Source organism: Diabrotica undecimpunctata, chromosome 4 (genome assembly GCF_040954645.1).
Source record: "Diabrotica undecimpunctata isolate CICGRU chromosome 4, icDiaUnde3, whole genome shotgun sequence".
Lineage (NCBI taxonomy): Eukaryota > Metazoa > Arthropoda > Insecta > Coleoptera > Chrysomelidae > Diabrotica > Diabrotica undecimpunctata.
In genome coordinates, this window is record NC_092806.1 from 35,637,287 (window position 1) to 35,664,622 (window position 27,336).

The following is a 27,336-nucleotide window of genomic DNA, read 5'->3' on the forward strand; positions in this document are numbered from 1 at the left end:
CCAAATCTAAATTTGACGGGGGAGTCGGGGAGAGCTACTTTAAACTTCCGTAATTATTTAAACAATTGTAAAAAAGCCGTCATTTTGATCAATTTATTACGATTGCCTTTTAGATTTTTTTATTTTCCTCCAAATTTTGAATTTTATGCGACTTTAGCACTATTAACCCCAACTTTTATTGTGTGCCCACCGCGAGATTTCACTAACATTGTTTATAAATGAAACAAAATTGAGGCGGTGGCTGGAATAAGGGCTATGTGCCCTTCTTCCGGAGAACACAGAATTGAACTATATATGTTGTTCTTTGTAAGTCTACCAATTGTTTCTACGATATTACGGTTTTTTACGTTGGTACAACACTTTTTTTAGTGAAGTCTTGGCACAGATGAGAAAGATTTGTGCCTCTAAATCAACTTTGTTTTGGTGAATTTCTGACAATGTGATTGAGGTTATGTTATGTTTTAAACTGTAAGTTTAAGTGTATTTTAACGCAATAGCTAGTCGTAAAGCTATTTTAGATAACGCGGTGCCAAAAGGTGCCGAAAAGAAAACAGTTCAAAGACCATTGGAAAGAAAACGTGGCAAAATCTAAGAGACATAGTGGACAAGAGTATGTGTCAAAATTTAGGGAAAAACCATACAGAGTAAGGTATTTTCTGTTGTCCGTTGTGGTATTGTGTAGAAAAATGTTTTGCAAAAATAACTTTGCAAGATCAAAAGCGTTTATTTGACTCTTTTTATGAAAATGGTTCAAAAAAATAACTAGATACTCTTCTAGCACATTGTATGGCATTAGAGGAGCCTCCAAAAAGGTAATAGAAAGATAAAAAATTTCAAAATTAGCAGACAGTATTACTGGAAATACAAGCATAAAACTTCTGGTTGTGATGTGCCCGTATGCCGTTCCGTTTTTATTGACTTATATCCAGTAGTAGTAAAGCGTGTAAGAATAATAATAGCGTCTAATAAAGCTATTGAGACCAGGGTAGCCAGATGGGTAAGGAACTTTAAAAGTAGTGGTTCAACGTCACAGAAAATAGGTGGCAGTATTAGAACTGCTCGCACACCAGAATATTGAAGCGATGCGAAACTCATTACATGCAAGTCTTCGAAGATCTTTGCAACGACAAAGCCTAAATCTAGGATTAAGATATACCACTACGAACAAAATTTTGCATAAAGATCTCTAGTATTATCTATACAAAATCCAGATTGTGCAAGCCCTTAACGTTCGAGATTATCTCACCTGACTAGGGTTTTGTGAACAAGTGTTGCAGCGTATTAATGAAAACGAAAACTTGCTGCATAATCTTTGGATGAGTGATGAAGCTTACTTTTATCTAAGTGGGCATGTAAACAAATAAAAGTTTCACTTTTCGTCCGACAATAATTCGCAGCAATTACACGAAAGAAACCTATAATCAGAAAAGATAACCGTGTGGTATGAAATTTCTTCGTTAGAGATCATCGGAACTTATTTTTTTGAGTACGAGGATTGTCAAGCAGTAACAGTAAACTCTGATCGCTACGTGCCCATGTTAAATATTTTTTTTCTTCCGGCAATCAAGAATTACACAAATGAACACACGACCTTTTAAAAGGATGGTGCAACATGTCACACATCACGGGTGTCAATGGATTTACTAAGAAAATGGGTCATCGGTCATCTTATGAGTAAAAACGGCGATATTATCTGACCATCTCGTAGTCCGGACCTCTCCCTAAGCGACAGCTTTCTTTGGGGGTATCTAAAGTCGAAAGTATTTCAAAGTGACCCTTTAAAAACTATCTAGGCTTTGAAAGAACGGATACGCAAATAAGTGAAAGCAATACCTAAAGAAATGTTACTCAATGTTGTCAACAGCTTTGTACCACGACTGCAAGAATGTGCCTGACAAAATGGACGCCACCTTTTCAATATCACCTTTAAAAACTGAATAACACATTAATGTCCATCTGTGTAGTATACGTTTTTTTATTAAATTTAATAAAAATATATTTTTTCAGTTTTTTTGTTTGTTTGAAATCGCACCGTTTCATTGAATCATCTTGTATATCGCAATTGCCCATTATTAGTTCATCTTGGTTATTATATATACCAGTGATTTGTTTTTTGTTAAAGTTCCCTGCAATTTCCCTAATTTTCTTGTGGAAATTTAAGCTGTCACCTAGTTTTTATAGGTTTTTAGCTTCGGTGTAAAGTGTAGTCATCCAGATCTACTGTAATTTTGCTGTATATATTTAGATACCCTACTTGGTCCTGCCTGATCATACTCTGCCATCGTTGTTCCATAATTTCTAATATTTCTTCTATCATTTACTTATTCCTAGTAGTTGTTTTATTTTGGAGAAGAAAAGTTATCAAATGATTGTTTTATTATCGTCCATGACTTTTCATCATCATCCACAATTGCCATCTCAGAAAATCTCTTCAATCTTATTCTTCTATATAGGCTTCTCCAGTGTTTTTTAATTTTCTAATATTTAATGATGCGTTCTGATTCTTTCTTTTGGCTGTAGCGAACCTCATTTTAATATATGTAACTAAGGGATCGTGGAGTTTTGGACTCTTTATTTATCTTAGTATTTTCATATTCTCTCTTTATATAACTGTTATGTATAATGTTTTTGTTTTGAATATTGTTAATTTCTAAAAATATTTATGTGTCTTGCATTTTGTATTCCGGCTATCACAAGTTTTTTCTTCTTTGACTTGAACTGATTTAAACTGTTTATGGCTTTGATTTATTTTTTTTTAATCAAATTTTTGATTCTAAAATTCCATAGAGATAACATTTCCTAGATTTTAGTAAAAAAGTACTTACTACATTTATTTTAATAAGATTTGATTGTAGCTTAGCACACTGTTTCGGTGTTATATGAGAAATCAATAGATACTTCAAATATTTTATTACAGAATCAAATAGTGAGGCAGACTCTGAAGAAGAGTTAGGTAACGATTCTGAAATGGATTATTCACCCCCAATTCATGAAAATCGCCTCCCTACATCCCACAGGAAAACACACAAATCCCACAGACCTAAACATAGACAACCAGTAACTATTACCGAAGGTAAAATTATTGTATGGGTCTCTTGCTTTTATTTTAGGTTCAACCCTCTGATGCTTTATAGTTTGGAATTTTGCATAAATCAACAGTAAACTGCAGTTGTTTGTTCTAGAGTTCAGAAGCAATTCTAAACCAATAGACATATATTTTTCTTTAAACGTGAATTAAGATGTGAAAAATCTTTTCAAAACCCGAGTAAGCATTTCCATATACAAGGTGATTCTTTATGATTTCCAATTAGACGTTTTAGAGAAACTATATTGGGATAATTTTTAAGAACTATTCTACCGAAATGCCTAATAATATGCAGGGCGTTATATTTAAAATAAAGATGTTTTAGTTAACTTCCGGTATAACCGGAAGTGGTAGGAGGCTCCAAATAGTTTAGGTTAATGGGGCATATCTAAAAACCCCTGTTACTAAATTTTCAGATATTCATTATCTCAAATTTCTCTAAAACGTCTAACTGAAACTTCCAAAGAATCACTCCGTATAGATAAGCTTAAACTAAAATAATATACTAAGATATAAATTTAGTATTTATGTTTTCTGTCTTAAAAATAAAAATATAGATAAAAAATAAAAAAATAAAATGCGTTCACATTGATTACTTTTCAGACAGTTACTTTTATTGTCTCCAGTTTTTTTCTTTGTCCTTGGTCTCTACTGTAGTTAAAAAGAATCTTAAAGTTTCTCAACTCTACTCAATATAAAATTATTTCCTCTCATATAAACAGATCCTCTCTAAAACATTTACTATCATCCCACTACACTATTGGAGTTTTGAACTAGTTCTACTAGCAGTTTAAAATCAATGTTATAATAAAATTATGTGATATCTTAATAAATACAAATTGTTTTGCGAAGGACTGGATTATTATTGTAAAATTGCTCCAATTTTACAAAAGTCATGTAATAGACCTGAGGAATTAGCCAATTAAAAGCCTCTTTCGTGACACTCTTTGATACAGGTATCTGTATCCAGAAATTTAGGGTCTCATTATAAAAGTTATTTTAATAACAGCTGTAAAACTGAATAATCCCTTGTAAATACTCTATTGTTGTATAATTATCATAGCTACCAAAGCTGCCAGGACCGGCATAATAGCCAAGCATAGCACGACTGTACATAGGTATATATAATCAGATCAAATATTATCATTCAAGCATAATGTCAAAAAACTCTTTATAAACATACAAATTTCCCATAATTATTGTTATTAATCATTATTTTAAGTCTCAACGAAGAAAATGTTTTGTGTGTGTTTTGTGTTTTATTGGCACTAGTTTTCACACTGGCCAGTCAATTTCATAATGATTTTTTTAGACTATAACTTATCACTAACTCAGGGGAGTACTGTGTAGTGTCTGTGTTAAGTAAATGTCTTGTTACTTTAGTAAAGTCGACTTCATTGACTTTACAAAGAGACGCTAGTTGTATCTGAACGTCTGAGGTCCCTTCGGTGAGTACCGATTTACTCGTTTTAAAAGGTTCATATTTATTCATGTTGACTTGTTATGTTTGATTTCCGTTTCATGTCTGAAAAAGTTGGCAAAAAATGGGAAATATTCTTTATTAATAATTTTACGAAAAAAAAATTATTCTTCATTAAAGGTTATGCATCACATAGAAATCATCAACAGATAATCTTATAAAATATTAAGTGGTAGATAGGAAAAATCAAAATTATTAATTAATACTGAAGAGGAAAGTGATTTTAAATTTAGATATGCAAGAAAATGTAATTTTAAAATGTTTGTAGCTATTAAAAATTATGTCCAAGTTTAGATTCATGGCCTTCTAATAATTAAATAATACATTTAAAGTAAAAAGTAAATAAAAAAATACTTCTGCATTTGTTGATTTTGTATATTGAATAAGGTAAATTAGAAATAAAATTAAAAATTAATGCACCTACTGATACATCATTAAAACGCCATGAATCTAAATTTAAAAATAATTTTTAAATCCTACAACCAAATTAAAATAACATTTTATGCTGCACCTAAATTTAAAAGCACTTCACTTTAAAGCATAAATCAATATTTTTGATTTTCGGTGTATACCACCTAAACTTTTATAAATTTGATTATTGATTATTGATTTCTATGAAATGCAGAAATGTTTATGAAGAATAGTTTTTTTCATGAAATTAATAATAAAGAAATTTCCCATTTGTTGCCAACTTTTTCAGACATACTGTATACCTTACTAACAATTAAAACACTTCTTTCCTTACATGAAGTATAAAATATAATCATATTTAGCTTTATGTATATATCTACATTAATTCATTTTAATTTTCACTTCACCATTTTATTATTTCACTTGCAATTTTTTTTAACAAAACAAAAATTGTTTATGACTTTCAAAATTTGGATATATTTAATAAAGAATCGAGACAGAAAATATAATAATTAATTAATTCTAATACTCCATCAGTTTATGTATTTTTTCCCTTAATTATCTAGATATTTATTTAAATTAAATATGTAATGTAAATGACAAATAAAATATAAAATTCGTTAAGCCGGCCCTTTTTACTATTTACCTGAAGAGGCAAATCCCTTTATGGCTTCGACTTTATCAGCGGGATTCTGCGTAAGTCAGTTCTTATAATTGTGAATGAAGTATAACTAACAACTACTTTTGATAAATTCGGTGATAACACTATGTCGACAGCTTATATGAGTAAATTTTTTTTTTTTGAATAACATCTATAAAATATAACCTTTATTTTGGTATAATAACTTTTATCCTATCTTATGTAAATATAAAGTTATTTAACAAAATAACCTCATTGTAAGTGCAAATTTTGAATCACTTGGTGGAAAAAACGTTGTAACTAATGTTATAATATTGGAAAATTTTATTATTGATGAATATTTTTTATAAAAACTTTGTATACAATGTTTTTCTCGAAAACTTTATTAACTAAGTTTTTACAACGTCATTGTAAGTTGTGATTACAAAAAGCAAGCAAGTGGAATATTAATATGAGTAACATTCAAGTCAATTTACCAGGCTCTTCTTATCAGAAAGATGACAAACAAGAAGTAAATTCTGTATTATTTTTTTTTTTTTTTTTTTATTTTAAATTAAAGTGTCTTGGCAACTATGGGCCATTGACACTGGTACAAGTTTATTACAATATGTTTATGTTTACATACATATACAATCTGTTTATATACAAGTTAGGATACATTAATAACATCTTAATATAATTACACTAAGTAGTAAAGGTGACAGTCTTTTAGGAAACGAATTATGGCACTGTACATGTTTGTAGAACCAAGTAGATCACTTAAATTATTTTGAAAGTTGTAGTAGTCTCTTTGAGGTTTGTAGTGGACGCATTCTAGTAATATGTGCTGGACGGTTAAGGACTCATTACAATGTTCACAGCGAGGATGGTTTTCAGACGACATCAGATATCCATGAGTAAGACGAGTGTGACCTATTCTGAGCCTTCTGATAATAATATTGTCTTTTCTGCTCATTTGTGGCATGGTGATGGAGGTAACAGTTGGTTGAATTGTGCGTAGTTTAGTATTTTGCACATTCCAGTGTGTTTGCCAAGTGCTTAGTACGTTGTTCTTGATACTGGCCTTTAGGTCTTGGTGAAGTTGTATGTTTTCCATATTTTCTAAGGAGCAGGCCAGTTTTGCTGCATGATCAGCGTTCTCATTTCCATTGATACCAACATGGGATGGTATCCAGATGATAGTTACTGAAACACCATTCTTTGACTGCTCTTGGCAGATACTGTGGATGCACTGTACAATGGGATGTATGGAGTATATATTTCTGATTGAGTCAATGGCGGAGAGAGAATCGGTGCATATTGCTAATGATTTCTCATTAGCAATGGGCGAGTCTAATGCCTTGAGTATTCCATACAGTTCGGCTGTGTGTATACTGCATCTGGGAGAAAGCCGATATGATGCTACTGTTGTATTTGAGGTACTGACAGCACAACCGACGGCCTGTTTTTCTTTGGAGGCATCTGTGTAGAGAATTTTGTCATAACGCTGTGTCTGTATAAGTTCCTTAAATGCTTGCACCAAGAGAGTTCTGGGCGTTTCTTCTTTTTTGTATCGGTTCAAGCTGGTAAGGACAGTGGGTAGCTTTTTGGTCCACGGGGGAATTCTGGACGTAGTAAACGGAGTTGTGAGTTTTAGATCTGTGTCTTTTAGCAAACTTTTTAAAATTTGTGATAGAGAATGTGCTCGAGGGTGACTATTATCTGGGACAGAGTGGGGAGTATTAATTAGTTTAATTACTGGGTTTTTTGGATTAGCAGAAATTCTAGAGAAGTAAGACAGAAGTAAACGCTGCCGTCTTATAAAAAGTGGAGGTTCTGAGGATTCGATATAAAGACTTTCAGAAGGACTTGATTTAAAGGCGCCGAGGCTAATGCGTAAAGAAGTGTTGTGAACTGTATTCAGACTTTTAAGGTGAGTATCGGAAGCAGATATGTAAAGAATGCTTCCGTAATCCAACCTAGAGCGGATCAATGTTCTGTAAATTCTTAAGAGGACTTTCTCTTCTGCCCCCCATTGATGATGAGCTAGAGTTTTTAAGATGTTGATTCTATTTAGGCAGTTTGTTTTTGTATTCTGTATCTGATCTCTCCATGTGAGTCTTTTATCGAATATTACTCCTAAGAATTTGTGTTTATCAACAACTTGAAGAGGAGAGCCATTTAGGTGAAGTAGAGGAGGGTGAGTGTGATGTCTTCTAGAGAAGTTTATGACTTTAGATTTTCCAGATGAAAATTTAACTCCAATTTTAGTAGACCAGTTATGAAGATTGTTAAGAGTGTTTTGGAGTAAAGAGCATGTGCTCCTTGTAACTTTACCTTGGCAATAGAGAACAAGATCATCTGCATATATTGAGTATTTTATTGGAGGGAGAACAAGAGAGTTTATATCGTTAATGCTAAGAAGAAATAGTGTGGGGCTGAGAACAGCCCCACACTATTTCTGCGTTTATTATTATTAGTGCGTTTGTAACTACTTTGAAAGATCTCTCTTGTAGGAAATTGTTTATAAAGGTGATAATATTACCCGTTAAATTGAGTTGCTCAAGTTTTCTAATAATGACAGCTCTGTTTATTGTGTCAAAGGCGCTTTCTAAGTCTAAGGCAACTGTGATGACTTCATTCTTATTTGCTATAGCTTGGGTTATTTCTGTATCTAGAAGTACCAGGTTATCCATCGTACTTCGATTGGGTCTGAATCCCGACTGTGCTGCATCTATAAGATTATTTTCTTCAAGAAACCAAAGCAAACGTTTATTTATCATCTTTTCTAGTAGTTTGCACATTGTGCATGTTAGTGAGATTGGCCTGTAGGCACTGGCAAAGTTAGAAGATGAGTCATTTTTCTTGATCGGTATGATAAGCGACTGTCGCCAAAGACTCGGAAAGCTTTGGCTGAACCATATCTTATTGTAGAGCGCAAGTAGCTTCAAGAGGGTTCCTGCCTGTAGATGTTTGAGAAATATAGACGGGATGTCATCAGGACCTGCAGATGAGTTTTTTATTGATGAGATTGCCAACTTTAACTCTACTTCTGTGAAGGCGAGGTTTATTGGATTGGTTTGAATAGGGTTAGGTGGTGGGTGGTTTGTGGGGTACGAAATGGAGAGTTCAGACTTAGTTTTGTTTTGAAAGTATTTGGCTAGCGTTTCGGTTATTTGGTTATCATTTGTAATGATATTATCTCCATCTGTTATTGCGGATATTTTACGATATGTTTTTAAACCTCTCATTTGTTTAATTTTTGTCCACACTTGAGCGGGAGGGGTATCTGAAGTTATGCTGTTAACGAATTTTTTCCAGGATTCTTTTTTGCTTTCCTTCAGAATTCGTTTGGATTTTGCACGCATTTTCTTAAAATGAATAAGATCTTCGATGCTACGAGTTTTGCGATATCTATTAAGGGCCTTTTTGTATTCTTTTATTGCGAGTTTACAGGAGTCGTTCCACCATGGGACGGCCTTTCTTGAGGGATTTATGGTGCATTTACCTATACATTGGTTGGCCGCAGTTAGAATGCAATTTGTAAATTGCTCTACGGCAGCGTCGATGTTTTCCTTAAAAATAATTTGGTTTGAAAGGTCTTCAAGAGTGTCACTGAATAACCTCCAATTTGCCTGGGCAATTTTCCATTTATTTATAACTTCCGAATTTTCGGGTATATGACTTGAGATTAAAATGGGGTAGTGATTGCTATCATATAAGCTATCTATTGTTTGCCACTGAAGCAGAGGAGCGGTTCCAGGATCGCAAAAACTTAGATCTATGCAAGAAGAGGTTCCAGACTGGATGTGGAAATATGTGGGGCTCCCTGTATTCAAGAGGTTAATGTTAGAGTTGCTTATGATATCTTCGATGTGTTTACCTCTCCCAAAGGTGCGCTGGGAACCCCATGTTGTGCTGTGAGCGTTAAAGTCCCCAACTAAGATGAAAGGGTTTGGCAGTTGTTTTATGAGGTCGCTTAATTCTGATCTAAATAAGTTGTAGTTTGGAGGAATGTATATAGAACAAATAACTATCTTGTTGGGACACCATGCGGTTATCGCAATCGCTTCTAGGCTTGTGTGTAAGTCAAACTCTTGATGGAAGATATCGTTGGAAACAAAAATAGATGAACCGCCACTTGCTCGTAGGTGTGTGGGTCTTAGGAAGTTGTAGCTAGTGTAATTTTTTAGGTAGGGGTTGTGATCTTTGGTGAAATTGGTTTCTTGAAGACAGATAAACTTGGGCGAGCAGTCCGATATAAGTTTTTGTAAATATTCTAGCCTGGGGTAAAAGCCATCGCAGTTCCATTGAATTAGACTTAGCATAGTGTTAGTATTAATAGGAGCTGAATTGAGAGGATTGGGATGGTTGTGAGCTGTCAGAATTGTAGTTATCTTCGTTAGAATCGACGGAAAGATTTGGACTGGGCGTACTTTCGGGTTCTTCTGGATCAGTGCCTAAGGCTTTTATCAGTTTTTTAGTTAGACGGGTTAGCCTGTTTTTGATAGACCTCTCCTGACAAGTTGGGTATAATGCTTGAATGTTAGAAATTAACCCTGATACATTTTCTGTAAACTTAAGAGCTTCAGCGTAGGGGTCATTACAGCCGAAAGTGTTTTCGACAAAGGCTATCAAGTTTTCTAGAGGAATAACAAGTGATTCTGAGGTTTGCTTAAAGGATTCTTTGATAGCGTCTTTTGTTAAATCGGAAAGGTAACGTTCTGATGGTGAACTTGTTCTGGGTTTCTTTTTTGGTTTCTTAATGTCTCTACTAGGGGGAGGCATGATGTTGTCCTCGGACGGATTTGCGACCGAGATGTTATCGGGAATATCAGTCTGCTCACTTGTACTCTCGATTTCAGAGTGACCACGTTTATGTGTGGGCGTTTTAGTCATTATGGAATTGTTTGGTTCTGAATCAGGCATATGTGGTGATGTTGCGGGTTGTATAGAAGACTGTGGTGGTAAGGGATCTATTATCTGGGTTGATATTAACGGCTGAGGCTGGGATGTTATATAATTAGGTGGAGGATTGGGACAATTTGAGGCAATATGCCCTGACTTCTTGCATATGTAGCATTCCATTTTGTCTGTGGACAAAAATATTCTGTTTTCATTACCTTCGAATGGGATAACTAATGAAGTTTGCAGATTGAAATTGTCATCAGAGGTAAAAACATATACTTGCCTTCTAAAGCTCATGATGTGCGAATATTCATCGCCGGGGATACCTGCTCTTAAAAATGAGACGGGGGAGGCCAGTTGGAGCCCAAGTTCTTTTATAGCATTTTCTGCAAGGTCGTGTGGTATACATGGAGATATATTGGATATTATTATTCTTTTTGTGGGAGAGACTAGCCTGCGAACATTCATCACAGAGTTTCCTACTGTCAAAGTCGGATGGGATTTTAGAAGTTTGTCGACGAGTTCTGAATTAGTTAAATATATACAAATTCTGTTATTAGATATTCTGGATGCGAATAGGATTTGTTTGGGACCAATAGCGTCACCTACTGCCTTGACGTAATCGAACAATTTTAGATTTTCATCGGCATGCAGTACTATGGCTTGATCCCTCTTTGGAAAAGTTGATCTGGGAGTTGATTTAGTTGCAGTTGCATATGAGGAAGTTGAAGTAGAATTATGCTGAATATTTTGTGACATCTTGACAAGTTGTAAACTGTAAGGATCTGATGTGAGAACTGTATTTGTTATCGGTACCCTTGTAGTCAAAGGTAGACGAGAAATTTATTTATATGTTAAATTTAGTTAGGTTTTATGTATTTTCTTCCAAAAATACATATTAGGTAGGCCTACGCCACTGGTAGCTGACCCAGTTATTGAAGAAATTACTAATTTGCTAATTAACTAATCGTTCCAAAAAAACATGCAATTAGGCTTATCGATACATACGGTAAAGTCTGGTCTTACTAGTATTTAAAAGTAGTTGTTTGGTTTCACAAAAACACTAAAACTCGGAGCAAAACACTGATACGATGTTACCTCGTTCAAGTACACACTCGGAATGATTCTGTATTATTAACTGCTGAGCATAGTGAGCATTTATTAAATCTTAAAAACTTGTGTGAAAATACTGGTTTAGAATCTCAAACAAAAATAATAACACCAATATCATTTACGACCGAACTAACTTATATAATTAACTATTAAAAATAAGGTACCAAATATTCACGGTGCACTCACAGGTACCATATGGACTCTGAACACTTGTTCAGAGTCCATATGGTCCTACAGTAGACTCACATCTTCCTTCTCCAACTTTGGCCTTAAAATCACCCATGACTACTGTTAAATCTCTAGATGTTGTATTTTGTAGGGTTTTTTGAAGGTCATCGTAAAATTTTTCAATTTCTTCCTCTGTTTTATCGACGGTTGGCGCATAAATCTGAATATGGTGTAATTTACCATGTGTTGTTATCATTTGTATTAGCATAATTCTTTCCGATATTGGAATAAAGCCTACAACTGATTTTGCAACTTTCTTACTGATATTAATTGCTACTACATACCGATGTTGGCTGTCGGTACTACTAGAGTAGAAAAGTCGACCATTGGTTGTATTTAGTTCGCCGGAGTCGAGCCATCTTGTGTCACTTATTCCCAATATGTCGATCTTAAGTCGCATCATTTTTTGTTCTATGTTCCTTAGTTTACCAGGCTCATACATGCTTCTAACATTCCATGTCGCTATTTTAAAAGTTGAATTTTGTATTTTTAGTAAGCAGGGATTTCGTTGGTTAACGACCTGAGGAGCCCTGTCATCATTGTTATTTCTGCCCCTGCTGAATCTTGGCGCCCGAGTACCATGATTAGTACAGTGATGCTTGTCGCTAACTGCCATGACGATTTCTAGGGGTACTCTACGAGTCTTTAATGCAGTGGTTCCCCGTTGCCTTCTGCAGTCTTATGCCGTTGACCATTCCTTGATTCATCCGCCTTCGAGATAGATTTCTCTATCTCAGGACAAAAGAGTGCCCTTACATCTATCAGCTCCTCCGCCCGAAACCGTTGGCCAGTATTTGACTTGATTCTATACCAACCCTAAAATCGAGGGTTGCCACTTACGCCATCCGCACCGTACCGAAGTTTTATATCTCCGCCGTGGCTGCCGTTGTGGACTTCATCCGAAACCCTGGACAAGGGACCCTAAACAGGTAGTAGTTTCCCGGGCCAGGAAACCCCCGGAATCTGCGGAGGGCTGAGGTTGATTAATTTCCCTGATAGGACTATCTTCAAGAATTTAAAGAGTTCCTACCCGCTACCCGACTACCCGATACCTAACAGGAATGGGGGCATTGTTTAGACTAATTTGTGGACAAATGCGTCTTCTTGTTGTAAATATGATTCGGACTGATTGTTCGTTATTCACTTTAATTTTCCATTTTGCCAACCAATTCTCTAATGTATGTAAGTTTTTGCAGCTTTTCAGATTTTATGACTAGGTCTATGTTTGAAACTAAAACGGCTGTATCATCGGCAAAAGTCGCCACTGTGACGTCATCTGTAAGAAGTATGTCAGCAGTAAAGATCAGGTACAGGAAGAGAGCGAGGACACTTCCCTGAGGAACTCCGGATTGGATTGAGTGATAGGTTGAGAAATCATTATTAATTTTTACTTGGAACGAACGTTCGTTAATATAGGACTTTAGGATAAGTAACATATTGCTAGGCAGTAAAGATTTTAATTTATGTAGCAAACCGTAGTGCCAGACTTTATTAAAAGCCTGCTGAATGTCGAGAAATACTGAGGCACGCATAGTCTTTCCTTCCAAACATTTCTTGATTTTATTTACTATTCTATGACCCTGTTGAATTGTTGAATATTTTTGACGGAAACCAAATTGATGTTCGGGTATTATGTTCTCGAGTGATACAGTTTCTTATTCTATTTGGATACTTATTCTATTTGGCAGGAGTCTTTCAAATATCTTGTACATGAAGGGAAACAAGCTTACCCGACGATAGGAAGAAGGTTCTGTTGGCAATTTACCTAGCTTTAAAATCATTAGAACATGAGCATATTTCCACTGGATTGGAAAAATGGCTTAACTGCAGCATTCTATTGTAGGTAATATTAAGCATGAGAACTGCTTTCCTGTGTAGATGTTTTAGGATTCTCCCATCGATTAAATCGTATCCTGGGGCTTTGTGAGAGATGGTACTCATTATTATTCTGCGAACCTCGAATGGGGAGAATGCTTTTATTTTAGATTATAGTTGTCAGTGTTCATCTAGAAATTCGCTAACTACATTATCATTTATGCTTTGACCTAAATTTAGAGTAAACATGTTTTCTAAATATTCTCCAAATATATTAGCTTTTTAATTGTCAGTCTATGCCTAGAGTAAATATATGATGACTAGAAACGAATTGATCAAAAGTAGTGAATCAATGTAAAGAATTGCTGTTTTGTGACGCTACCCGTGACGACGCCATCTTGTAGCCCTAGTTCAATTTTCCGCGACGACGCCATCTTGTGTCACTAGTTACGTGACGCTTGCCTTAACATTTTACTGTAGAGAAAGAAGTAAGAAACAGAAGCTTTGATTCAAAAATTTATGTTAAATATAAAGTTAGCCTGAATTTATTAATTCAAATTTATAAAAGTCGCAATATCTCTGGTTCTACTGAACAAAAATATAATCTTTTTTTAATTTGGGTTACTTCGTTGCATAGATTATAAAAATTAAATTACTTAATTGACAAATTGTTTAAGTATCCGAGTAATTTGTTTAAACAATTTAAAATAAAATTTATTTTGCAAAATTTTATTTTTCTCTTATTATTAGTAGTAGAAAAGATTATGAAATGATAGGTAACATATTTATATACATTATAGTTATAAATAATAAATTTTACAAAAAACTTATGTTTTATTTGAAAATAAATTATTAAGTGTTCAGTTTTTTCAATTATGCTTTTTATTATTTTTACAATTACTTTTTTGACTGAAAAACATTACAAACATATTTTATACTTTTTGTAACAGTTATAAGTCCGAAAATATTTTGAACTTAATCCTTCTGGATTTTTAAAATTTAATTTTAATTAATAATACCAATTACAACAGAAGTGTTTTACTTAAATGTTTGAGTTTTTTTTGTAGAAAAATATACAGGGTGAGTCATAACTATTGGGACATAGACTAAGGACAGGTTATTTGGACCAAAATATGGCTATTTGGCCAAATATGCCTTAATAAAATGTTGCTGAGAAAAAAGATACAGGATGTTAAATTTAATTTTTGTTTTTCGTTTTTTGCTAATAGTTTCCTTGTATATTTATAAATTGCTATCAAAATTGGCACAGAGGCATTATCTTAGACAAGAAATAGTATTTTATTTACAATTTTACGTTTTGTCATAGGGGGCGCGACGTGGATCATTCCTAATGATCAAATTGAGTCTAAACTTTTTCTAATGAAACTTTTTAGTAATTTTTATTAGAAAATATGACGTAAACATCATTTTTACGAAAAAATTGGTACTCTTGTTTAAACATGATAATTTCAACCGTTTTTGATAAAAACGCAGTCCAACTGCTTAGAGTCTTACAAAAGGATTTCAAATATTATTTCATTTATGAAAAGTATGCTTTGGACTGTCAGATAATTGTTGTTGGTAAATGTCATTTGTTCAGTAAAGTAAGAGTAAATTATTTTTGATGTGACAGTGTAGTGTAATGTTGCATTTTTTAAAAGTAATCATTACTTTTTTTGATTGAAATGCCTCGTCACAATCATTTTACTAATGAAGAAATGTGAGATATGATTTGCGTATACGCACAAGAAAATTTTTGCGGTCGCTCGGCAGCCAGAAGGTATAAAATGTTATACGCAAACAGAAGGCAACCAAATCACAAAACTTTTGCAAGATTATACAGTAGTTTAGGTGAAACTGGGTCATTTCACACTAAAAATCGGGGTGGTCGACCGAAACAAATCACACCTAATCAAGAAGATGAACTTTTGGTTCGAGTAGATGAAAATCCTGAAATCAGTTCACGATATCTATCAGCAGCAACAGGAGTAAGTCAGTCGTCTATTAGAATTCTAAAAAAAGGGAACCACCATCCTTATCACTTCACTCCTGTTCAAAATTTACTTCCAACAGATCTTCCACGACGGTTACAGTTTTGCCAACGTATTCTGAATAAACATCAGCAAAAGTTTTGTGATTTGGTTGCCTTCTGTTTGCGTATAACATTTTAATACCTTCTGGCTGCCGAGCGACCGCAAAAATTTTCTTGTGCGTATACGCAAATCATATCTCGCATTTCTTTATTAGTAAAATGATTGCGACGAGGCATTTCAATCAAAAAAAGTAATGATTACTTTTAAAAAATGCAACATTACACTATACTGTCATATCAAAAATAATTTACTCTGAACAAATGACATTTACCAACAACAATTATCTGACAGTCCAAAGCATACTTTTCATAAATGAAATAATATTTGAAATCCTTTTGTAAGACTCTAAGCAGTTCGACTGCGTTTTTATCAAAAACGGTTGAAATTATCATGTTTAAACAAGAGTACCAATTTTACGTAAAAATGATGTTTACGTCATATTTTCTAACAAAAATTACTAAAAAGTTTCATCAGAAAAAGTTTAGACTCAATTTGATCATTAGGAATGATCCAAGTGGCGCCCTCTATGACAAAACGTAAAATTGCAAATAACATACTATTTCTTGTCTAAGATTATGCCTCTGTGCCAATTTTGATAGCAATTTATAAATATACAGGGAAACTATTAGCAACAAACGAAAAACAAAAATTAACTTTAACACCCTGTATCTTTTTTCTCAGCAACATTTTATTAAGGCATATTTGGTCCAATAGCCATATTTTGGTCCAAATAACCTGTCCTTAGTCTATGTCCCAATAGTTATGACTCACCCTGTATATTATGTAAACAGGTATTACGCTTGGTTACGACCTGGGAGCTCTGTTGACATTGCTTATGCTCCTAATGTCGTATATTGGCATCACTGAATCATAATCAGTAACTGTTACTTTTGTATAGTGTTTCACGGTTGCTGTAACCAATACTCTCTTTCCTGTTCTTCATTCCTGCTTGAATAATTATTAAGACATTTTTCGTTAACTTTATCCATATAACACTATTCTTTTCATATTACCTTCTCATTCCAAGTATATTTAACTCTGTTCTCTTTCTTAACAACTACTATTTCGACAACATCGCTTAACAATTTTCGTACTTTATGTTATATTTGTTGCACAAAAATAGCTTTATTTTTGTACTTGGTTCTTTCGCAACCTATTTTTGTTCAAAAATATATTAGAACGACCCTTTAATAATAAAAAACGTTAAATATAAAACCAAGTAGGAAATTTTTATAGTTTCTGTCAAAAGCTTTACAAATAAAATGAATATTCAAATATAAAGTTTTAAAAGCAAAGCCGCCTTTTTTAATTTTTCAAAACTTTATAATCGGACAGATTACTAGACGGAGTTTGGATTACATAAAGTCAATAACAAGACAAACTAAAATAAAAAGTTCAGAGGGTTGGCAGTTTTGTGTATTTATTTGTTAGGACATTTATTTTTTATTCTTTTAAAGTTTTTTAACAGATTTTTGGTTTATAAATGTATAAAAAGAATAAAACATTTTCTAACTAATATTTTTCTATTGTGTTCATCAATTTGTATTGTTGTTTTTTAAAATTCTTTTTAAACAAGTAGACTCAACTTATAAAAACTGTATTTAAAATATAAAATATATAAATCAGGAGGAAATATACCAAATAAAGTTCTATGATAATGCGATGATGTTTTATTATTAAAAATAACCATCGTCGTCACACAAGTTCAGTAGTACATCATCAGTACATGTCAGTAGTAATCTTCTTCCTTTGGTAGTGCCTATCCGTTTTGGATATTGGCGACATTATGGCAATCTGTATTTTACAAACTGCTGTTCTGAAAAGATTTGTGGTTGTTGTGTTGAATCATGTACGTAGATTTTTCAACCAAGAAATCCTTCGCCTTCCTTTTCCTCGTTTCCTTCTACTTTTCCTGGTAAAATTAATAGCAGTAACACATATCTTTCGCTGTTCCTCATAATGCCACCGTGGTATTTGATTTTGGCTGTTTTATTGTGGTCTCTTTTCCTTTTTTCATTCTTGATAAAACGTCCTGGTTAGGAACGCGGTCTATATAGGATATCTTCAGAATTTGACAATAAAGCCACATTTCGAAAGATTTAATTTTTTGTCTGTGAGAAAGCGTTTGTGAGAGTCCACTCCGTACAACAGTATAGGAAAGATATAACATCCTACTAACCTGATATTTATGGGTACTGATAAATCATGGCGTTTGAATAGCTTAGCCATTTTTTAAAATGCAAATCTTACTTTCTCTATCCTACATTTTATTTCTACCGAATGGTTCCAATTTTCATTGACGTTCATTAAGTAGTAATCAAGTAATTGAAAAAAACCGCTTGTGTGACTGACCTGAACAATAACCAAAACTTGATTAACATTTTTTGTTTCACTGTAAATAAAGTAAACACCTTGAAAATAAATGGACAATACCTAAATTATTTGCTGATGTGATAGTTCTGGTAACTAACAAAAGACACGGAAGGGTTTTCCACTAATGCAAATAAAAATACACAATATGTGATTAGAAAGCATTGTTAGGCACTATCTAACACTGTAAAACACTGTGTCGCAGGCTAAAGCGTGTAACGGGATTCAGTTCCATAGCTTCCAGATGACTGGGACTGCGTTGTGTCTGTCTTCTTTGCTTTGTTTTTTCTTGGTCTGTGTTTAGTATACGTTCGTGTGCTAGGGAATTGGTTACTCCTAGCAGAACACCACATGTCAGGAAAAGACTAATAAAACCTTCTTGTCGCCTAATACCCTTTACTGTGAACTTTCACCCGATCTTGCTTACCTCACAGAATAAGCAACAAAGACTGAACACGCAGGCAGATCTCTTCTGCCACGAGAACGTCTCACATCTCTCGGAAGAGTGCAAGTAGAGTTTGATTGTTTAGTTGTTTTAATTTTGTTAACAACAATACACATTGATATTTGTATGATCTTTGTACATTTATATCCTCGACCCAGTCAAAATAGTTACAAATTCTATATATAGAATGCTAATATTGGTTATATAGCATCTTGTCAGCTCAATCAAAGTATGGGAACATCAAACATTTTTAAGTGAAAACTGCAGTAGATTTATTATCATCAATTTGTGTTAATTTATATATATATATATATATATATATATATATATATATATATATATATATATATATTCCATAAAATATAGAAAAAATTATAAGTTTGCAAATAATGCCCTACTATAAAGGCAATAAAAATTATAGAATAACACTAATAAAATTATGCAAAGCTAAAATAAATTGCAATTCCATCTAACCCAGCACACCTAATTTTGGTATAAATTACATAATATACAGCTGTATAAGTGCCAGAAGATTTAGACGCGTCCCCTATGGCTACAATTTACAGTAAGGGAAAACTTGGAACGGCATGCTGTGTTATAAATTAGGCGTTTAAAATACGTATTTAAAGTTTTCTTAAATATTGGCCAACTGATACAAAAATTTATTTTTCTTGTTTACTATTTACGCTGCTCCCTCTTTGCAGTGATATATTGCGAATTTCAAAATAATTGCTGTAAATTGATCGACTAAGTTCTAAACCTTTTTTTGTGCATTAATGTTTTTTGAGAAATGTCAACGTTTTATCTATATACGAGGTGTAAAAAGGAAGTTGTGTTGTTTCATCGTATTTAAAAACACTCTGTGGAATGTATTATAAACAAACGCTACATCTTATTAATATTTCGAGATAGCTTCATCCTTTCTTACTATTTTCGTAAAAAAATCATCTCGAGATCTCTATTATCAAAAAAGAAAAATACGTTTAAAGCATTACGTGATTTTCTACTCTCCAAAATTAACGCACCACCTCAACTGTACCATAATTTTTAAGCTATTTTGCTTTTGAATCCTTAATTGGATTTCAATGATTTTTTTTTTCATTGCAGATCTATTTCTAAGTAATTACTGTATTAGTTTTTTTTTTGGGAAGTTCAACGTTTTAACCATATACGGGTGTAAAAATAAAGTTTTTTTTTCATCTTATTTAGCAACACCCTGTGGAATTTATTAAAAGCTAACGCTACATCTTATTAATATTTCGAGATAGATTTCTTATCAAAAATGAAAAGTACATTCAAAGCATAAAGTGATTTTATTGAGTTGTAATAAATTATCGTAAAATAGGCTCGAGCTTAAGAGTATCTCATTCTATAATATCATGAGTCATTCACCGTTCTCGAGAACCAAACAACCATACGAAATGGTGTGGACAAGGAAGAGGAAGACTCACAACACCACGCCAAGATCAGTTTATTGAGCTTCGTGCTACAAGAAAACGTTTTGTCACAATGAAACATTTACAAATACAAGTGACAGATTTTCATAATATTCAAATTAGTAGAAACACTATACACAGGTGCCTCGCTAAACAAGAGCTGCATGTAAGGATACCAGTCAAAGTACCAGCTAACGTAAATCATCGTAAAAGTAGATAAAAATTTGCTAGAGAGCACCTTGACTGGAATATTGACGACTGGGAGCACGTGTTGTTCGCTGATGAAACGAGGCATTGCTTATATATAGCTCAGATAGACATGTGAAAGTTATTTGAGGGCCAAGAAAATGCTACGTACAGTGTAACATACGATATATTACTTTATTCAATGGAGGATCTGTAATGGTTTGGGGAGGAATATCTCTTACGGAGCGAACGGACCTTGTTGCTTTATGAAGAGGTTCCGTAACAGGTAAAAGCTATATTACAGATATTTTATTTAATCATGTAGTTCCATTTGCTCCTTACATTGGAAATAATTTTCTTTTAATGCATTATAACGCTCGACCATAAGTTGCACGTGTGATCCGTGATTATTTGGACGAGGTTGGAATACAAACCATGAACTGGCCACCCTGAAACCCTAATCTAAATCTGATAGAGAACTTAATTGCCAACTCAGGAGCCGACAAGAAGAAAGTAGAAAATAGAAGTTATGATAAGGGAAGTTTGGGATGCAATTGATCAAGATCAAATATGCCACGCCGCTTGATTTTAAGTATGCCTCGTCCCTGCAAAGAAGTAATTACATAGATGTAGAGGTAGAAATACTCGTTATTAAGTATTTCTGGTAGAGAAAATTGTTAAAGATTATTTATGTTATGTTTTCCTAGGCTTTAGTTGTATTAAACGTCGATAAAGTTTATGTAAGTAGTGTAGTAAGTAGTTAATAAAAACTTGTTACATTTAAAGGTCTCTATAATCTGATAATAAAGATGTTAAGATAATTTTTTTAAAAAATCTTAAAAAGGGATGTAACTATCTTAAAATATTAATAAAATGTAGCATTTCTTTCTAATAAATTCCACAGGCTGTTTCAAATTACGATAAAAAAACAAAACTTTATTTTTACACCCCGTATACGGGTAAAACGTCGATATTTTAAGAAAACATTAATACAGTAATTTACTAGAATTATACCTATAATATGAGAGAAAAATCATCAAAATCCAATCATCCGTACAGAAGAAAAACAGTTTGCAACTTAGGATGCATTTAAAGTGGTGCGTTAATTTTGGGCAGTAGTGTATATGTACAGGGTAAGCAAAGTCCAAAAAGGAATCTTATTTTATTTTTCGTTTGATAAAAAAAAGTTATTCTTTATAAAAAGGTCTGTATGCACTAAAACCTAAAATACAATCATCAAATATTAATTTTTTTCATTCATATACGCGGTTTATAAAAAAATATCAATTGTGGATATTAATCAAAAAATTTATTATCTGACGATTGCACTCTAGAATATAGATGATTCAGAACTTTTTATAGAAAGAAATAACTTTTTTTTTCGATATGGTTTAATTAAATCTGCACCACATGGAAAACTTTTCTATTTTTACTTTTATAAAAAAAGTTTTGAATGATCTTAGACCTAGAATACAATCATCAGATATTAAATTTTTTCAGTTTATAGGTGGTTTGTCAAAAATATGAATGTTACAGAAGAGTATGTAACAATATCCACAATTCATATTTTTTAACAAAGCGTGTATATAACTGATAAAATTTAATATTTGATGATTGTGTTCTAGGTTTTAGATCATTCAAACATTTTTATAAAGAATAACTTTTCATAAAATTAAAAAGAAAAAAGTTTCTCATGTCCAATTAAGTCTGCACCACATGGAAAACTTTTCTTTTTTAGTTTTATGAAAAAAAGTTATTCGTTATAAAAAGTTTTAAATGATCTAAAACCTAGAATACAATCATCAGATAATAATTTTTTAGTCATATACGCGGTTTTTCAAAAAATATTAATTTTATGTACGAGTTATTTGATAAACATATATACCTGAAAAAAATCAATATTTGATGATTGGATTTTGGGTTTTAGAGCATGCAGAACTTTTTATAAACAATTTTTTTTTTATAAAACGAAACATAAAAATGTTTCTCATATGGCTCTGACTTAATTGGACACCCTGTATATACAATCAGGTGCAAAGTAAACACAACAGGTTAATATTTCCAAAATTTAAGATGTATTTCTTTATTGTACTGTATATTTTTTGAAATACAATCTCAGAATACATGTTAAATAGCGTAGGGTTCAGTAAGTAGCCCTGTCCCACTCCTCGTTTAATTGAAACAGCTTTTGTTAGTGTGTTTTTCAACTGTCTGTTGCTACCTGGTGCTACTATAGATACTAAATGATTTTTAGGTCTTGGGAGTTTAATCCTTTTCTTTCTGCCGATCTTAGAACTTTTGCTAAGAAGTTTTCTTTGTATATGATTTTCAGGAATTCTGAATAAATCTCGTCTGGTCCAGCCACTTTACCATTTTTGATCCCCTCCCAGAAACTTCTCCATTTCTGAAATTATTGTTGATTACGAAAAGGGGGTCCTGTGTTGACAAAAAGATCAGAAATATAGTTTGTCCGTAGTTTTTTTAATTTTTGTGTGTTTAGGACACAAGTGTGTCTTACTAATATGATTTAATACCTTTGTATATGTTGGAGATTAACGGTTTTCTGTAATTTCCTTTTTTGTACATGTTAAATAGATCATGTTTTTGGTACATTTCCTCTATTTCCTTGCTATTCTCCTCTATCCATACTTCCTTGGCATATCTAATTTTTTTCTGGTAAGTATTTGAGTTTGTACTTTTTTATGTGCGTGTTTTTAAATTTTCTTCAAAGATCATTAGTTTTTCATCACCCTCAGAATTTCAACTCAAAACATGGCTATTTGCCTACAACGTCGAGGCCAAGTAAGTCAACTGTCAAATTAGTTGACATAAAGCGCAAATTTAAAACATTTACAGGTGAACGCAATTTCTTAATTTATAAAAAATCTTTTGAAAACAATTTCCGGATTAGAAATCGAAATATCGAAAACAAATTAATGTCAAATGTCAATTAATGGAAGTTTTTACACATGCAATATTTAACTTAATCATTTCACAAGAAAACAGTTTCAGAATTTAAATAAAAAATAAACACCTTTTAGTATTAAAAGATAAACCTATTAATTGCATAAAAATAATTATTAATTAATTGCATAAAAAATATTAATTTTTGATGCGAGGTTCATAAGAATACACAGAATCTAAAATATAATAACACTTTGTGTTGAATTAAAAATAATAAGGAAGGCAATTTTCAGTTTTCCTGAAAGTGATAGCAATCTTTAAATATTTTAAACATGTTATGCTGAAGCGCTAATTTTTAGATTTTAAATCCGATTATTTTCGGAGATAAGTTTAATGTGCGGTCCACATAAATGCCTTGTGCATACAGTCCATCTAATTTACAAACCGTTGCACGTCATTATCTACGTCAGAGATCGAAGTTGACATAGTTGCCAAAGTATAAAAAATTCCTGAATCCATTTTAAATCAAATAGGTCACATAAATATTGCAAAAGTGAACAACAACAGTATACAACAAAATAAATTAATATTTAATGTAAACAAATAGAAACAAAACAAGAGTTAAAAAATAATCTTGTTAAAAACAATTTGAGCCGCTTGTTTAAAAAACAACATAGTTTAATTAATAGTAAATAACAAAAACAAAACTAAAGTGTCAACACCGCAACTGTCAAATAAGTGTTACCAATTTATGCCAAAATTTCACCTTCGTTCGATTACAGTTACAGGGTGTTCCGAACAAATGTTCTTCATAAAAACGCTGTATAATGCATTTATACAAATTAAATGAAACATATTGTGTATTTTTTTAAGTTAACATTAATAGAAATCTTTAAATATTATTTCTACGCGTATATAATAAAATATGTCTAGTGGCTGTAATGCCAGTGTACTCGGCAAAGTGATTCTAAAAAAGAACACACCTACCGCCTAAATATTTCGTGTTGGTATCATGTGACGTCATGGGCTATGACGCCGATGACGTGCAACGGTATGTAAATTAGATGGACTGTATTTAAATAGTTAATTTATATTAATCCTAAACATCTACTAAAATCCTAAACAAAGTAAAATCAGAATATTTCGTTTATAATTTTTATGACATTATCAATAAAAGTATGCCACACAGTGTTCCTTGTAACCTATCTGGTCTAACAACTACTTGAACAAAAATAATGTAATATCGATTAACGGATTTTACTGAAATTATAAAAGTCCTATCATTGAAAGTTAAAGCTCTGTAAACAGGAATAACATGTTCATAAGAATGTACATACTATGGTAATTTAGAATAAATTATTTATTTTTCACTTGTATTTTAAGAATTTGTTTCGTTTTCACTTAAAAATTCATGTTCCCAACTATTTGAGCAATCTGTATACTCATTTTTGTTATAATATATAGTTCTACTATATATTTCATTTTGTTTATTTATTTTTGGTGTATAAAACAATACTGGTCTAAAACTTAACATAGGATAAGTAATACACTTTTCTCAATTTACAGACACTGACACATCTTTAAACACGGAATCGAGTACTTTCGATCATCCGTTTACTCGTTCTTCTCATTCCGGACGATCTCATAAACATGCATCTGAAGGTAAACAAAAAAGATTAGATGCAGCACCGCTTATCTAATAATACACTTGACACCCCAATTTAAAAAAAACTTATAAATCTTATAAATAAATAAAGAATAACTTATATATTTGATACCAAAATTGACTCATTAATAAGTCCTTTACCAACAATGATTCTTTGCCAGATTTACTGTATTTTTTATAAATATAACTACTGTAATTCATTTGTAAAACTTTACTTCATAATCTGCTTTTACTATCTACTTTTTATTATTGTGCTGTCTATTTTTGTTTTTGGATTTTACTTATTTTCTACTTTCTCCTGTTTTTCTTCTTCATGTGTCATCTCCTCTAAGAAGATGTGCAATCATTAGGGCAATTCGCACCGTCGCGTCAAAACCACTGCTCTAGAGAGATCAGCAGAAGTGCAGTTACACCAAGCTCTCAAATTCGTTAACTAGGATACGCATCTTTTTCCATGACTCCTTTTACCCTGCATTCTTCTTTATATCATTAATTTCAGCTAGTTGTAAGGCTAGTCCTTCATGACATGTCTCAGATATTAAAATTTTCAATTTATAATAATATTTAAAACCTCTTTCTTTTTTTCCATTCTTCTCAGTACCTCGACATTTGTGAATCTATCCACCCAACTTATTCTTAATATTCTTCTGTATGTCCGTAATTGTTAGGTTTTCTTGGCGATAATCCATTTTCTTCGCTTGCTATTATTAGAAGTATGTTTTCTGCGGAACTGTATATTATCAATTGCTCTACCATTTACTTTTAATCTCTTAGTTCTTCTAGCTTCTTTATTTTAATTTTATATTTCATCTGTTCTTCCTGTAAGCATTACTAGATGTTCTGTTATCGCCAATATTTCTATATATAGCTTTCCTTTTAACAATAGATTAAATATTATAAATGGGAGTATGCAATAATAAAGGATTTTTTATATTTTCTCTAATTTTTCTTTGTTATGGTATACGTGGTTTATAATTTTGTCTTATCAAAATGATGTTTGACCATACAATCCATTGATCATCTGACCATACAAATTTACTTTCAATGAAACTTCTAACTGTTCTGAATTCTCAAACTTCAAAATCTAGTAGATTAGAACATGTCTCTACCAAATCTCTTTCTTACTTCCTCATAGATCCAACTAATAACATTAACACATCATTAGATACAGATTTGCCCTGGATCTTCGTAATAATAGTTATAAATATAAACTCTTCCCAATACACATCCTAATTTTAGTTTTCTGTCAAAGCAATCTTCAGTTTTTAAATCTCTGGCGCTCATTGTATCTTCGACATCTTCTCTCCATGACCGTCTTGGTCTACCTTGTCTTTTGGCTTCGATAGTATATATTAGCTCAAGGTCACTTTCCACTTCAAAGAACGTCTCATTGAGATATATTTTGAAGAGTGTAAGTGAAAGATGTTGTACTGCTTTCATACTTGTTTTTATTTATTCCTTGTTTTTCCATTGCTACCCAAAGCATTGAAAGTGGTACACTATCGTATACTTTTGTCAGATCTATAAAGACTACATGGTTTAAAAGGCTGTGGGCTAATCTTCTCTTAATAACCTGTTTCGGAAAAAATATGCGGTCTATAAAGGATCTTCCTGCATGAAAGCCATTTTGTTCTTCTACGTCTGTCATCTCTTTTTCAATTTTTTTTTATTATTTTTCCATAAAGTCTTGAGAGTTAATTTATTATTCTTAGCCCCCTGTAGTTTAAACAATCTCTTTTTTTATAGATGTTGTTCATATGCTTTTCTCCACTTTGGTGGTAAGTCATGTTCTTTATAGAAAAATGTGAAAACATACGTTCCTGTACTGTTATTTCTTCGTCTTCATCGTATTCTACTTCATATGTTGTTGTAATGGTGTTCGTCAATTGCGGTCTTGTTTCAGTTGTGACTAATGTTCGATCCAAGATCTTTCTTCGATTAAATCCATTCTACTCACTTTTTTCTGTCTGATTTTAGGTTTTTTACCGTTTTTATGTTTCTCTTGATCTTGGTGGCACTCATTTACTTTCCCAGGAAACATTTTTTGCTTTAATTACTAAATTATTTACTCTGTTTGATCTTGCGTATGTTCGTCGATCATTTAAGTTATTTGTTTGCAGCCACTTTTGATATGCTTGTTTCTTGTTGTGTATTGCATAAGCGATGTCATTTTTCTACCACAATGGAGTATCCTTTCTTTCTTTGGATCGTGCTGAGTGCTTCATAAGCTGCTTCATTAACCTTTTTATTATCTCTTGGTAGGTATTCTGGGCTGATGTTTCTTATGTTTCTCAATGTAATACTATTTTAAGATGTACTAACATTTATTTTTTACACAAGAATGTCATGTCTAGTTATCTCCCTTTGTAACTTTTTTGGAACTTTTCTTCTACTCTTTTCAGATATTAAGTGTTTCTTCATATAGAGAGATTGTCATTTAGCTAATAACATGTTTTTTCTTCTTTGAAAAGCGTCTGTTACACACAGATCGTACTGCAGTCGATTGGCTTAGTATATAATAAATATTATAAATTTATTTATTAAATCGTTTCGGAGTCCTCGTCTTTGCCTCTTTGC

The 27,336-nt window shown here is 32.5% G+C and overlaps 1 protein-coding gene across 3 annotated transcripts in view; it reads left to right on the forward strand.

The window, feature by feature from the left end:
* The window catches only part of LOC140439443 (fasciclin-2-like), a 195,352-nt gene that overhangs the window by 122,278 nt on the left and 45,738 nt on the right, over positions 1-27,336 (forward strand). The window contains exons 4-5 of one of the 3 annotated variants that reach the window (XM_072529347.1): positions 2,918-3,073; positions 24,660-24,755. The exons of 1 other annotated variant lie outside the window; for it this stretch is intronic. In XM_072529347.1, coding sequence (XP_072385448.1) covers positions 2,918-3,073; positions 24,660-24,755 — 252 coding nt within the window. The remainder of the gene's footprint in view (positions 1-2,917; positions 3,074-24,659; positions 24,756-27,336) is intronic. One more of the 3 variants, XM_072529348.1, reaches the window with a different exon arrangement.